Raw genomic sequence first — 15,373 nt, forward strand, 5'->3', positions numbered from 1 at the left:
GACAAAGGCAGTCTCGCTTTGTCTTAATATCACGAAGCATCAGAAAGAAACGATCACGTGTTCTGATGCCAACAGGGAGAAATCTGGACGTTCTCTCTCCGACGGAACTCAAAAGGGGGGGCTCTGACACTCATCTCCCCAAACTAAAAACAACAGTAACTTTTAAACAGGCGGGTATTCTTGCAACCCCCGCGTCCATAGGGACGGCCGCCCCTGGGCGGGGAGCACAGTCCCGACTGATCAGGGCAGCCTCTGTGCCCCGGCTGGAAGCCACGGCGAGGCCTGAGGACACACGTCTGCGATCTCCATGCTGGATACAAAGACGAGATCCCTCCCCCGACGTGCGAGGTCAGTCCCCATCCTGCGTCCTGAGCACGGTGTGACGGGGGGGGGGGCTCAATTCACTGCCGTCACCGTCACCGCCTGAGCAGGAACGGGAATCGGTCCCCACACGGAGGGGGCAGGGCACGAAGGCGGGAGGCGGCCGCAGCCCAGCGGTGCACCTCTGCGGACCCCGGCCTCGCCCCAGTCTCTCTCCTCCACACAGCGGGACCGGGACAGCGTGGAGCGTGTCTGCCGGCCGCGCGAGGAGCGTGTCTGCCGACGGCATCGCGTGCTCAGAACGGGGGCTGGTGCACCGTGCATGCGCAGTGACTGCGGCTGGCCCGCCGTCGCTCGGAGCCCTGGGACGCCGGTCAGACAGACGCTCACTACGCATGCCCAGATGCGGGGTCACCGGCCATCCCTCCTCCGCCACGCACTCACCTTTGCCGATGGAGGGGCTGAGTCCGTTCATGAATTGCGGGAAAGGCTTGCCGGGCGCGGGGACGTCTACGGAGACGCCAGGGCTGACTCCCAGCAGGTCGATCTTCCCGGCGTGCTGCCGGAGCCTCTCCAGGTCCTGCGACAGCAGGCTGAACTGCTCACTCTGCGTCCGGCATTTCTCCTCCAGCTCCCGAACCTTGCTCTGCACGGCAGACGCACGGACATGCGGTCAGGGGCGGGCGGTGGGGGACACGTGTGTCCGTGCGTCTACGTGTGAAAGCGTGTGAGCGCGTGTGTGCACACGTGTGCTGCCTCCCACCTCCACAGGAGGACAGTGTCCCATCAAACCAAACGTCCTGAGCGGCCAGGCCGTTGTTCCTCACCAGACAGACGCGGGAAACCACAGGTGCAGAGAAACCCTACGGACGGTCAGCTCCCAGCCAACCGTGGATTGTTCTGGGCTGTGCGTGCAGCCCAGGGACTGGTGGTGGACACGCCCCACCGGAGCCATTTGAAACTTGGGAGTGCGAGGCAGTGACACAGCCCAGACACGGGGGCAGCTCGGCTACTAACCCGCCGACCCGTTCAAGGAACCTAACCCCAAAGAAGTGCTTTGGCAATAACAGGGAACTTCTACCTGCTGCATTCGGTCAGCAACATAGCCGCCATTTGCAGACATCCGGAGGGGTCTCGGGAGCACCGGGGAGGGCGGGGGGCTCCCCCAGACACGCATCAGGGAAGGGGCAGCTCCCTGCTGACTGCCTGCTCCTGTCCCAGCCGGTTCTCTGGTCGGGGGGCTGGAGACGCACTCCCCGCTCCCCACTCACGGACCACACTTCCCATCCCGGTGCAGACACAAGGCTTTGCCATGGGGACCAGAGCGTCCCGCACTGTCCACGGCGGCGGCGGGGGGGGCGCAAGCCAGGGAGGGAGGCGAGCGGGGTCAGCTCCGCCCCTTCCCTGCGGTACCGCCCCCCTACGTTGCTGCATTAGCTCCTGGGCTATTTCTCCTCTGTCTCCCGCACCGTGAGCTCCAAGCCTCTCTGGTTCCCTCCCTGATACAGCCTCAGTGCTTTTCACGGAATCAGGCCCACAGTAGGTGCTCGACACATCTGCCGAATCCACGAAAGGGGGAACCGATCTGCTGTGCGGGGGGCTTCCTTCGTCTGCACAGAAGTCCTGCCTTCGCTCCGTTCCTCACTCCACGATAAACGGAAAATCCCGTTTACTGTGTTACTGATTTGCCGTACTGCCCGGTTCCCCCACTAACGTGCCAGCCCCACGAGGGCAGCAGCTGCTGGCTTTCCTGCGGCGTCCCCAGCACTCGGAACAGAGCTCGGTGGCGAGTCCACCTTCAGAAGGCGTATGGTTCACACAGGTGTGCACGCAGGAGGGTGGGGACAGCCAGGGATGGCCCGCAACTGTGGAGAGCCAGCAACAGAGGTGCCTTTCCTTCCCCCCCGCCCCTCCTCCTCCTCCCTTTCCTCCCCCCCTCCTCTTCCCCTCCCCTTCTCCCTCCCCCTTCCCTTCCTCCTCCCCCCTTCATCCTCCTTTTCTACCCCTCTTCCTCCTTCCTCCCTCTCCTCCTTCTCCTCCCCCTCCCCCCCTTCCCCTCCTCTGGCATTAAGCTTTCCAGCTCCTTAGTATAGAATGAAGTGCTATTTATGTCTGAGATCGGGGATTTCTAAAAATAAACCTAACAAACCCCAAGCCTATAATTAATTTCTTTGATTCATTAAAAAAAAAAAAAAAAAAAAAAGCAGCAGGCTTCTTTTAAAAAGCTGAATGAGCTTGTCTGTGACAGCTGTCTCCAGCGAGGAAGGAAGAGAAGATACATCAGCCAGTGCTCCCAGGCGCGGGCGGGGGACACTGGGACGGCGTCAGACCCGCCCCCAACCCCGGGCCGCTGGGACCCAAGTACGGGGTAACATCTGCCCCAGGGCAGAGCCGCGAGCCCTTGGGGGACAGGCAGGCGGGCTACCCCCCTCGGGCGAGGGGCGCTGGAAGGCCTGAGCTCCCCTGGGTTATCCAGGTGGGCTCCCAGGTGCCGGCGCTGGTGTGCGGGGTATCAGGTGGCTCGTGGGAGAACACGAGCACCACTGAGATGGCCGTGAGTTCATTTTCACGTGCGTCACGACAAATTCCGGCAGATCAAATCCTCAGCACTGTGTGCACGTGACAAGTGACCTTGCTAAAACCAGCAAACGGATTCCTTGCTTATGCGACACTCTAGAGATGACAAAACCATAGTGACGGACAACAAATCAGCGGTTGTCGGGGCCGGGGCCGTGGGGGGGCGTGACTCCCAAGGGGTACCAGGAGGGGGTGTCTTTGGGGCGATGGGGCATCCCTATTCCCACGGTGGCGACACGAATCTCTACGTACAACCGACCCCACGGAACTTCACACGAGACGGGGAAGAGGATGAACGTAGAAACGGGCAAAATCCACGTAACGGCTTGTAGCCTGGCGGCCCGGCTTGCGCCAACACGGGCTCTGGGCCTGAGAGTGCGTCACGGCCCCGGGAGCCGGGCGAAGGGAACGTGGGAAGGATCGTAGCGGTTTATGTACCTTCTTGTGCGTCTCAAATTATTTCAAAATAAAAAGGTTTTAAAAATGAGCAGATCCAACGTAAGTAAGAAATGATGCTGCAGGCGGCCTGCAGGCGCCAGGAACGTCTCCGTGGCGCGTGAACGGTGTTGCGTGCGGAGCGCGGCCGAGGTCCTGACGGGTCGCCGCTGGATCCTGGCGCCTGAGACACACGTGGGGCCGGCCGGAGCTGTCTGGCTTGGGATTTCCGGGACAGGGCGGGGCACAGAGGTGGAGGAGGGCGACCGAGCTCCCCTGGCCGGGCCCCGCAGGACTCAGACACACGGGGAGACAGGGGGCACGTGGAGGCACCCAGTGGCAGCACCCTTCCTGTGCCGCTGTGACCACGGCGTCCTTGGCACCCACTGCCGGCAGGCCCAGGACCTGAGCCCCCTGAGAATGGCCCTCAGTGTGTCCTTCCGGGGTGTGTTCCTGTGTCCAGGGTCCCCTTCAGCGACGGGGACGGTGACACGCCGCCTCCCCTGCGGCCGGCTCTGCTGGGAGCGGACCTCAGAGCATCGGGGTGCCTGGGGCGCCCACGGAGGCTGGCGGGGAATGCCAGTGGGGACGGGAGCGGGGGGGGGGGGGGGGGGGGACACAGCGAACCAGGGCATGGGTGTCCTGTCTGCATCCACTCAGCACCGTCCAGACCCACCGTGGGCAAAACTTCGTCTCCCGAGAGCAGCAGAAAGTCTTCAGTATAACGAAAAACGTCTCAGTTTTTAAATGCCGGCAAGTATCTCAGAGGCCAACAAACGGTCCGGGCTGACGAGTCCCATCTAGAGACGGCACGGCGGCTCCATGACTCCCGGCTAGTGTCCCCGGCACCAGCTCAGGCTGGCCTGGGGCTCCAGGCTGTCAGATGGATAGCTGACAGTCTTTCTACAGCACGGACTTCTACTCCAGGGCAATCGGCCGGCACCACTGAGAAGCCCTTCCCGGGGTGGGCAGCATGACGCTAGGACGGCTGTGGCCCGGAGCCGCCTGCCCCGAACACGTCTGCTCTCTGTGCCTCTATCGGCCAGCCACGCTCACCGGTACGGCCCAAATCAGGAAAAACGAAACAACCCTGATGAGATGGTCAGCTTTTCCCTAAGCATGATGAATGGGAGAAACAGACAATTACCGGTGACATTAAAGGTACCATCCCACCCTCGAGCGAACAGGGCATAAGACCGCAGGCCCCAAGCCTCTAAACGGTCCTGCGTCCAGACACTGATCAGAGGACGTCTGACTGCCCAAGGCCACGGGGACCAGGCTCCGTCAGGCTGACATCTTCCCTCGAGCACACCTTCCATGGGAGCTGATGGCAGAAGGTCCTGATGGTGCAGACGGGATGTTGCTGGGCTACAGGACAAACACGGGTGTGCCGTGTTGTGCCTGTCTGTCAGGGCGTTTGCTTGATCCACATCTGTCCACGTGAGGCCACTTGGTCTGGGCCTTGCTTCCATCATAACCTGGGGTAAAGGTGTAGGGGGGTGGCCGAGCCTCTCCCACCTCCAGGTGCTCCCAGAGAGAACGGAGGAGTCGAGCCGGCCACGCCTAACTGCCTCTCCCGCTGCGGCCTCGCTTCCCCTCCGGGCATCAAGGGCAACGGCTGTAGGGCAGCAGGACGTCAACCCTCGGAACCCAGGAGCTTCGGGTGCCTGTTCTCTGTAGCCTGGGTGGGTGGAGACTCAGGACAGCGAGGAGATGGGAGCTGGGGACCCGTGACACCCAACGTGCATTGCACGGGAAGACACTCCCTCTGGAAGCTCCATTAGGCTCTCCCCCTCCCGGAAGACAGGAAGGATTTCCGGGAGCACAGCGTCCTGGCCTGGCTACAGGGGCAGGGGCGGCACGGGTGGCAGATGCGGGCCAGCGGCTGGGAGGTGCCTCTGAGGGTCCCAGAGTCACCAGCAGGAGGAACCACTTCCCCGCAAACAGGAAGGCAGCAGTGACCCCGCTGATCCGCCCGGCTGGCGTATTTGAACAAAAGTATTTATTTCAGGATTCAGGGCACTGTCGCCTCCTGGGTGGGTGGCCTCCCAGGGAGCCGGCCACCTGCAGGCATCGGGAGTGGGGGCCGCTCAGAAGCGGCTGTGTTCTGACCGCGGCGGGAACAGATGGCACAGTCATCAGGCAAGTCAACTATCCCTGGAAGAAACGCAGCGACTTGCACGTTTGGATGCGGGTACTTATAAAGATGACGGAAACACACCATGAGCACGATCGCTAGCGGGCCCAGCTCGGCCACTGGGTAGTTCACGTCTGGCGCTCGGCCTTCGTGAAGGAGAGCCACGTGGGGTGCCGTGCCTGGTCACCGGCGTCCGAGCAGGGCCGCCGTGGATCATCAGAACAGCAGGCGAAACCAGGGAGCGCTCCAGGCAGCCTGGGAGCAGCGGCTGTGTGTGGCGTCCTGACGTGCAAACAGGATTCAGGAGCCGTTTGTGAGCGCCACACGCCTGCTGCGTGCCAGGCGCTGCCGGGGGCTCTCACGCATTCTCGCGGGCCATCAGGGGGACCCACGGGGTAAGGAGGTAGGAGCCCAAGGCACAGTAAGGAAGTAAGGCCAAGGTGCACAAAAGCCAGGGTCACACCACCAGGCAGTGGCCGGACGAGGCCAGGCCCCTGAGTCCAGGCTCTGAGCTGGCTCACTCACGGGGGGGCCCCCGCTCACTCACGGGGGACCTGGAGGCAAGTCAATCACACAGCCTCAGTGGGCCTCGCTGCCTTCTCCTATAACGTAGGGCGAAGCACGTGTTCCAGAACCCAGTGGCAAACTGCAAAGCCAGACCCTGGGGGGCAGGGTGGGGACTCCGTTGCAGAAGCTAGAAACCTTCTACCCTCCGTGGGCAAAGCCTCAGCACGGACACTGCTGGGGGTGGGGGATCGGGTATCCTAGTAACTCAGTCACCCAAGCCCGTGGCCGGACGTCTCCTTTCAGCACCTTGGAGCCCATGCAAGTCTATCAGAATCCCCTAGATTTCACCATTAGTGGGGACACTCAGTGCCGTCGTCCCCGTGACCCCATGAATGAAGGAATGCCTTCTGCTGCCAGTTTCATACCCGTCTGGGTCGGCTCCTGCCTGCAAGCGGAGCCCATGGGAAAATCCACAGAAGTGCGTGGACGGGCTGAGTTCCAGAACCTCTGCAGGATGACGCGATCTTGACACTGAAACGAACCGCGTCGTAGCCAAGGGGAGACTCCGGTAAGGGAAGCCGTCTCTCCAGTTGAGGTCTCACATCCTACAGTGTGTGGACCCAGCACGGCTAAAACACAAGTGTCTTAAACATTTGCTTTGGTTCATACGAGCGAGCGTTTCCCCAACTGTCCAACTTAAATCGCACTGGATCCTAAGCTGGTGGGTCTGGACCACTGGAGTTTTCCCGCTTCGGTACGGACACTCTCTGTCACGTGGTTTTACGGGGGGAGATAAGCACCGATCGCCGGCGGGACCTCGGAACTCCTGAATCGCCTTCAGGGGTACCAACAGTGAGCAGAGGCGGCGGCATCGGGGACACAGAGCTGGACTCGGGGGGGTTAGTCCCGGGGCAGCCGAACTCCCCACCGTTGGAGCAAGCGTGGCGTCCTCGTCCCCACGCACGTCGCCTTCCAGCGGAGACTCAGTAGGACGGGGCTGCCGAAGCTTCTTCCGGGGGGGGCAGAGACCCCAAGCCGACCACGATTCCCGGGGCAAAGAGGCTTCTCAAGACACGGAGGATGGAAAACGTTAATGAGGAATCTTCAGATTCTCCACGTGGCTGATCCTCTGTCACGCTTCAGCATCACAACCGCGACGTCCTGAGGATGCTAGAATTCAGGCGGGGCAGGGACGATGCCACAGCTCAACCGCGTTCGGCTTCGTTTCCTGGGCCTGTGACGCTGTCCCGGTTTCTCCCGTGGCGAAGCGTCACTGGCTACGGCCGGTGCACAGTGGACACAGAAGAGAACGTAGGAGCCGTCCCTGCCGCAGTCACCAGGAAGCCCTGTGCTCCGGACGACACAGCCACGGGAGGCAGGGAGCCCGGGCGGGGCGCTCCCGGGGGCCTTCCCAGCTGGGCGGCGGGTGTCGCCGACAGGAAACGACCTTTGTGTGTGCGGCGTGAGGCTGCGATGCGCTGGGGAGGCCGGCCTTACGCTTCACCTGACAACCAGCTCCGGCATTCCGACGGGACCAAACCCGTGTGCTCCTTCACCCACACGCGCACTCAGTGCCACGGGGTCACCAACTAACCAGGTGTCCTAACACCCGCCCAGCAGGGTGACGACGCCTCCCTGAGGGCCCCGCGACACGGTGCCGGCACATTCAGGGACCCGCGGAAACGCTTTCGTTTCAGTTTCCTTGGAAACCAGGAGTAAGGAGAATACGGGAAGAACGACTCCAACCTAGACTACAGCCCTCTTTACGCCCACGCGGATATACGTAAAACGTGACACCTGATATTTTCACGGGGCCCAGGAAAGTCACAACGCAGCCCGGATGCTGGGTCCCACCTCTAGGAGGGACCCCATGCCTGTCTGGGTTGGGGGAGCGCGGTCTGCTCTGGAAAGTCTCCCCAGATGCGACCCAGGGACGAAAGGAGCCCGCGAGGGTTCCTTCCTGGCTGTGACGAGTGTCTGGTGTCGCGGGCCATCTGATGCCTCATCCGGGAGTGGACGACCAGCAAGCTGGGGGCAAAGCAGTGAGGCGCTAGGAAGACGCCCCAGGGGAACAAGCCACAAAGCAGCCAAACGCACACGTAAAGCACAAGGCACCGACACCGGTGAGAGCAAGCTCATCATGGGGGGGGGGGGGGGAGGCTCCCCCTGCGACGGACCCCAGAGCCTGTCCCCTCCCACCCCACGGAGGGGCGCCGTGCCCCTGCACACTTTCCTCGGCCGCCCCAGACGGTGCCACCAGGGGGCCCGCCTGCCCTCGCAGCCCGGCTCTGCCCTTGCGAGCTGTGTATCCCCGGGCAGTTGGCTCAGTCTCTGTGCCTGATTTCCAACCGGTAAACAGGATGCCGGTGGTGGCCACCTGACCGGGTCCGGTGCCCGGCGGGTAGTGGCCACGTGGTATGGGGGACCGTCTCCTGCTGTGACGCACCCGCCAGGGGAGGCGGGGCTTCTGAGTCCCGCACTGTGTGAACTAATTCACGACTCAACTCTCGCCGCAGTGTTGCTGGCAGGAGAGCTGAGCCCGGCTCCCAGGGACGACGGGACAGGGAGGTCCCGGGAAGCCAGGCTGCAACGCAGCGGCTGAAGGGTGGGGCTCCGGCACCAAGTTCCTGGGGTTTGAGTCCAGATTTTGCTTCCGACTAGCTTGCCTTGGCCGAGTCACTTAAACTGACTGTGCCTCATTTTCCCCTGGGTCGTCACGGAGATGAAGTGAACGTGTGCACCAAGCCCTAGATGTCCCTAGATGCATTCCCTAGAACGGCACTTGGCACGGAGTAAGTGTTCAATAAACGCTATAGTCCCTGCTGATACTGTCATTACTGTTAATCGATTTTAAAATATTTTCTTGCTTCTGTGTCTTGAAAGAACTCCCTCACGGAGGGATTAACTGACACTACCTGCTCTTGGGCGTACAGAGTGCTCTGTCGGGATTCTGGAAAAGCTCTGCTCTGTGTTAACTCCCGACACCCATCTTCGCTAAGCCCCGAAGCCAGTCCCGACGATTCTGCGGGTGCTGGGACTCTGCACACGTCCTGACTGGGAATAGACACAGCTCCCCTCCTGCCGTCCCCAAACATCCTAGCCATTCACTCATCAGAAAACGGGGCCTGGGACACCCACAGAGCCGGCTCCGAGCACGACGGTGTTCTGAGGGGTTTTATTTAACGTGTTTCTGGAGGCGATCCTTACTACTCCTGTTTTCTGTCTCACTGGGTGAGGTTGGGGGGCTGCTGTTCTGGGCTGCTCTGCTGAGTAGAACACCTGGCCAGTGGCAGTGACCAGTGTGCGACCCTCCAGGGACACAGACACGTTCCAGCACAAGCGTGTGGCACGCCACAGATGTTCCTTGTCGACGCTTCTGGTGACGGTGAGGGGGCAGAAGGGGTGGAGGTTCGGGTCACTAATGTGCCGAGCCACGGATCGGCTAAGACCCCAGAGGGCTGGCTGGTCCAACATGCTGCCCTTCTCCAGACTAGCCTCGCAGACACCGACCAATGCTTCCCAGACGCCAGCTGCATCCAAACTGGGTCCCTCCCAGGTTCCCGGCTCCCTTCTCCAGAGCGTCTGACTCCACAGGTTAGGCAGGACCCGACAACCCGCATTTCTAGCCAGCCCCCAGGTGATGCTGACACGGCCATCCTGGGAACCCCACTCTGAGAACCACTCACCCCCAAAGTGGGAAAAGCGTCCCTTCTGTGAATACGTGATCCAAGTCAGAGTTTCGGAAAACACTCAAAACCCTGATCAGAGGGACACGCGGCTCCTCGTGTTCCCCGGGGGGGGAAGGGGGGTGGCGGGGGGGGGGGGGTCAGTGAGAAGCGTGGCAGCTTGTTCACGGAAGAAGGTAAGCCCCCAGCACAAACACAAAGGCGGAGCGTTCAGGGGCCAGGATCGAATCCCCGATGACCGACAGAGAAGCTGCATCCTGGGCTCTGGGCCCCGGGTCCCGTGAACGACCCGAGGGCAGAACGAGCCCCACCAATTCCCACCCCCACCCCCAGTGGTCATCGGGGCTCCGACATGCCCTTCCAGCCTGACCGTTACAGCCTTCGCGGAAAACGGGAGACCAGGTTCGCTGGGCCTGCTCAACACGTGCGAGACCAGAGCTCGCGCCCCCGGGGCCCCCGTGGAGCCCCCTGCAAGCGGCTCCCCGAGCCCCCAGCCCCACTGCACCAGGAGGAACCTCCAGCTGCCGGCTCCGGAGGAAGAGCTGGGTTGAGCCGGCCCAGGGACCCGCGGGCGCCCCATGCACGCGGAAGGCGTCGCCACGCACACACGGGGACGCGAGGTTCCCTCAAATACCTGCATGCTGTCCAAGGCGTTCTGGGCGGAGCGCAAAGCAGGACACAATCACAGGAAGGTGTTGTGAACAAAAGAAGACAGAGGATTCTCAGCACATCTGCACGGCCTTTTCCATTCGTTAAACCCAAAGCACGTTACGATGCTACCACATCCCAAAGCATGCACGGCCACCGGCGCCGGGTGGCGGGGCCTCGGCGGGCAGCTCCAAATGCGGGTTAGAACAAGAGACACGAAATCAGCGGGCTCCGGGTGACGGCAGAGGAAGCAGACCTGCGGCCAGGAGATGATGTGAATGGCAGCGGGGGGGGGGGGGGGGGGTTCAGGCGGGGGCGGGGATCATCTGTCAGGGAGCAGCAGGGCCACTTGGGGTCTGTGTCCGTTCTCTCAGGTTGTGTATCTCCCACTGCCATTCGTCACACTCACCCCTCCAGATACTCGTTAGCTAATGGACGCTCTCAAAAAATCAATTCTAACACACGTGATGGTAGCGAAGCAACCTTTCCCTGCGGGAGGAATAGACGTTGAAAGGCAACGTGAGAGACGTAAGAGGTGTGCACGCGGTTGTCCGTGGCCGCTGGTCCCCTGTGGGTGAAGGACGAGGTCACCTCGGGGGACAGCCGCGTCCCGTACCTGGGGATGGCAGGCCCGACGTCACCCACGCCCGCGCGTCTGCAGCAGCGAGGGGGTCGCTAACTGTCTGACCTCCGTCCGCGCAGGCGGGAGGCCTGGCGTGGTCCTTACTCCCATTTATCACGCACAGAGCGTGCAGGTGGCTGGGCCTCGGGGGGAGTCTGAGTTCCGTCCAGACCCGCCCATCCGCCACTCCTGGGGAGCCGTGGGGCTCCACGCGAGGGACAGAGGTGCGGTCACTCCTCCCAGGACCCCACGCGGGTGGGACTTTGCACACCTCGCTGCCGAGCCCCCCGGCGCCAGCAGGACCGGCTGCAGAGAGGCCCCCACGCCGCGTTCACCGGGGGCGGTGCTGAGGCGGCACCTCGGATGCCGGTCACCGCTTTCATCCCCTACGTCGTCCCCCTCCTAGCTCTGCAAATGCCTCCCCAGATACCACCTGCCGAACGCTTCCCCAGGATCAGCGCCGTCCCCTAAAGCGTGCCCTGCACAATTCACCTGCGGGCAGGGCGCCCAGGGGAGTGGCCCACCTGCTCTCTCTCCTTACTCCCGCGTGCGAGAGCGACCTCATCCTCCTTACGCGCCACCCGAGAGGCGCCCGCAGGGGACAGCAGGTCACATCTGAGGCCCCCGGCTCCGAGGCGGGCGGCGTGGCCGCGGGGACGTGGCTTCAGCCCGCTTGTGCGTGCGGACCCCACGCAGGGACAGGTGCACAGCGCTACTGACCGGCTCCCAGCGGGTGCTCGGAGCCGTCGCCCGCTTCTGGGAGGCGTGAGCGCACATGCCTGTCCCCGAGCCCGCCCGCCCCCGAAGGCAGCCGGCTGACCGCGGCACTCACCTCTAGCAGCTGCACGGCGCCTTCGTGCTTCTTCTTAGCTTCAACCTGAGCCTTTTTACGGCAAAAAGAGAAAAGAGGCAAGGCTTAACGCAGGGGAAAGAAAAGACCCTCCGATCGATGTCTGGATCATCAAGGCACGAGTCACTGCCTTTTCCCCCCGAAGAAGCCCCCCCAGTTGTGAGGAGCTAGGTCAGTTTTGAGTTCTCTCGCCTCCGGAAAAGACGGAAGGCATTCTGGCCGGCCGTGATGCTCTTCGGAAAAACCAGAAAGCGTGCCCCGATCTGGCAATGAAGGGACGGGCCGGACGGAGCACAGGGCGAAGGCCCCGGTCCTGGCAGGCGGCCACACGCGAAAGGTGGCCGGACCCAGGAGAGCAGGACAACCCGGCCTGACACCTCGGATGGCATCACCGTCTCCCCAGATGCCCTTCACTGCCCTTCACTGCCCTCAGCGTCATGCAGACTTGACCCGCAGGTAGCTGAAGGTCAGCTACAATGTCCCCGGGCCCCAAGGACAGGCAGAGACGGGGGCCCCGGGCATCTGGCAGGCTCCCGGCGGCTCAGCCTATGGCGGGGGCGGCCTCCTCAAATTACTTGAAGCGGAGCCATCTGCTTCACAGAATGAGAAATGTTACGAGTTTCACTAAACCAGTTTCCCAGGACGGCTGCTGCCTGAGCCAAGTGGGGAGTTCACGCAAAACCGAAACGTAACGTGATCGTCCCTCGTCCCCTCCGGACCCGGGTCCGGCCTCGCGATGCCAGCGAATGTCTGCCGCCTGCCTGCCCGGCACTCACGGCCCCCTCTCCTAGGAAGGGTCCTGAGTGCTCTGGGGCCACAGCCCCCGGACCGTGAGCATAACAGCTCTGGACTCCACTGGTTGTTTAAGAGCAGGTGTGCAGCCAGGTTACAGCAAAGACGCCTTGCCTGGGGATGCTGGGGGAGAGGGGACAGACACTCCAGGCCTGCTGGACCCGAGCTGGAGTCAAGGACAGTGTGGAGCGCCACAGCTGTCGGGCCAACGTGAGGGGCGAGGCTGCAGCAGCCGGTGGCCTCCAGCTGGACGTCGAAAATGAAGCCAGCGCAGAGGAGAGCAAAGGCAGGAGCGTGCTGGATCCAGCCGCGTCTGAAGCCCATCTCGGCTGCGTGTTCGACTAAGATTCCCTTTCTGTTTTCTGTCCCTCAAAACCAAGAGTCCTAAGGGACGCAACCATCAGCCGTTTGAGAATACAACATTTCCCGCTTTAAAGCTGGAAGCACTGAGGTTCGGTGAGAGCCCGAGGCTGAATCCCACACCGGGAGGGAACGCCTGTCCCCACCCGCTGTGGCCGCACGGATGCCCCCTCGCACTGGGTTCATTCCCAAAGGAACTGAGAAGTGGGTCTTTGGAGAGGTTCATCTCCCGCCACTACAGGCACCTGCCTCAGAATTTCGAGCACTAGTGAAGGATCCGTGTGTTCAACTGAGATTCACATCTAGAGCTCTCGGTTCTAGAGCAACGTCATCTCCAGGCGCCGGCAGAGTAAATGGGGATGGGCCACCCAACATCTCAAGGAATCCAGACAGTGTTATCTCAACAGCCTCTCGGGAGGAGGCGGGAGCCCGGCTTCCCGGCACGTCGGACGCCATGAGGCAGCCTGAGGTTCCTGCCGACTCCACCCACAGGCACCTCTTGGGCGCCAAGGCCCCAGGAGGGGCTTCAAGAGCTGGGGCAGCGAACAGACTCCCGGATTAATTACACTGTTCTTGAATTCGGTGCAATCTTCAGAGTGCTGAAAACCGTTCCTTTCAAGGCAGAAACGAGGGCCGCGATAAATAACAAAACAGGGTAAAAGAGACAGCCATCCGGAGAACGTACAGAGATGATATAAATAACCCCACCGTTGAGCCAGTTGAGTCAAAGATAGTTTCCAACTGGCAGGATGAAAAATAACAAAAAACCCCAAGGCGGTCTGTGAAAACTCCGCCAAGTTTGCGGTAATGACTCGGTTTCCGGCTTCGAGAGAGAATCAGGAGTTCGTTTTCATAGGCTATCGCGAGCTGGGCCATTTGGGCAATCAGAATAGATTGTTAAAATTAACAGTTAAAATTGGCAGCGTTGAATTCTCAAAACATCTAAGCAGCAGCTTAAGCGAAGCTCATTTCGGGGCCACCGTGAGCTTGCGGGGAAGCTGCGACCTTCACGCAGGCACCGTCTCCTACAGAACATGGTGACTCTGGAGAGGGGCCCAGGGGCCCGCTGTCAGAGGAAGGGGGCTGTCGTCCCGCAGACCGAGCACCCAGGGCAGTAGGCTCTCACGGCGGCACGTGCGCTGGCTTCGAGGGAGGCACAGAGGTGCGGACGTGCCGAGGTCAAGGTCTGGACCCTGGGCTGGGACGGACCGCGCACCTGACGTCCAGCCACTGTGGCGACTGGCGGGTGCTGGTGAGGACGTGGCAGGTGAGGGCACCGCGGGTGCTGCGGACAAGGGGCCGGCAGTCATGGAACCGGGCTGGCGGCTACAAGGAGCCTCACATCCGAGCTGAGGAAGCAGATGAACAGACACGGGTACCCCGCGCGTGCACTGCGGGAGCGCACGGGACTGGAGCAGGGGCCCCACTGACTGAACGCAGGGTCACAGTCAGTCTGTGGTCCTCCGTCATCCACGACAGCGAGATCCCAAGCGTCCAGGGAAAGCACTCGGACCGTAGGCACAGCACGGGTCACGACGCGCATGGTGGGCTCAGCCTCTCTCACGGCACAATCCGGTGACAGCGCAGGGAAAGCCACCGTTTCACACGTGGGAGCAGCTCTGAACCACAGGAAAATCGGTCAGGTCTACAGATGAATTTTAAATACGGAAAAGCCCTTAGACTATCGTCACGGCTACTGTAATCAGGCAAGGACGTCCCCTGCACAAGAATTCCAAAGTCTGAAGCAGCAGAGAGGCTGGGGTCTGGGCACCGGTCACCTAGACAGGGCTCGGGGTCTGGGAACCAGACCTCTGGGGGACCGACGCTCACAGGTCGCGGGGAGGGTGGAGCCACGTCTCAGCAATCCCTTCCACAGGCGTTTACGGATCACGGCTCTTTCCCCGTCCAGTGCCTTCGGCGCCTCGCTGGCCATGTTTGCTGAGCACCTGCTACGTGCGGGGCGGTGTCCTGGGAGTGCAGACGCTCCTCTCTGGAGACAGACGATCGGCAAGTCTATGGCAGCGAGCAAATGACACATGGCTCCGTGGGGGCGGGGGCAGGGAGGGGAGCCCGTTTCGGGCAAGTTGGCAGGGCAGACTCTTCAGGCACAAAGGTAAGCCAGCTCTGCATCATCTGGGGACCAGGCATCCCAGGCGGAGATCCGAGAGGGGGCCGATCTGGTGTGGCCAAGAACAGAGAGGCCAGCGTGGCCGCAGCCTGACAAGGGAAGCAGGGGTCGCGGGAGACGAGGAGGCCGGGAGCCGGAACTCAGGAGAGGCGAGCAGGCCTCCCGGGCAGTGGGTCAGGGTCAGTGGGTGGTCCTCCATCATCCACGCACAACAGGACTTTGCACATTTAGAACGTTCAGTGTCGCTGTCCCTGGCCTCTTCACACCCTGCCTCCCTCACTACTGTGTCACTAGCCCCTGAAACATCACC

General features: G+C 61.9%; 1 protein-coding gene across 4 annotated transcripts in view; it reads right to left on the reverse strand.

Annotated features, from left to right (window-relative positions):
- RIMBP2 (RIMS binding protein 2) overlaps nt 1–15,373 on the reverse strand; it is a 143,787-nt gene that overhangs the window by 52,340 nt on the left and 76,074 nt on the right. For all 4 annotated transcript variants that reach the window (XM_032595400.1, XM_030336590.1, XM_030336592.2 and 1 more), the window contains exons 5-6: nt 11,766–11,816; nt 766–967 (exon numbers count right to left, since the gene is read on the reverse strand). In XM_032595400.1, the coding sequence (XP_032451291.1) occupies nt 766–967; nt 11,766–11,816 (253 nt within the window). The remainder of the gene's footprint in view (nt 1–765; nt 968–11,765; nt 11,817–15,373) is intronic.

This window comes from Lynx canadensis, chromosome D3 (assembly GCF_007474595.2).
Source record: "Lynx canadensis isolate LIC74 chromosome D3, mLynCan4.pri.v2, whole genome shotgun sequence".
Lineage (NCBI taxonomy): Eukaryota > Metazoa > Chordata > Mammalia > Carnivora > Felidae > Lynx > Lynx canadensis.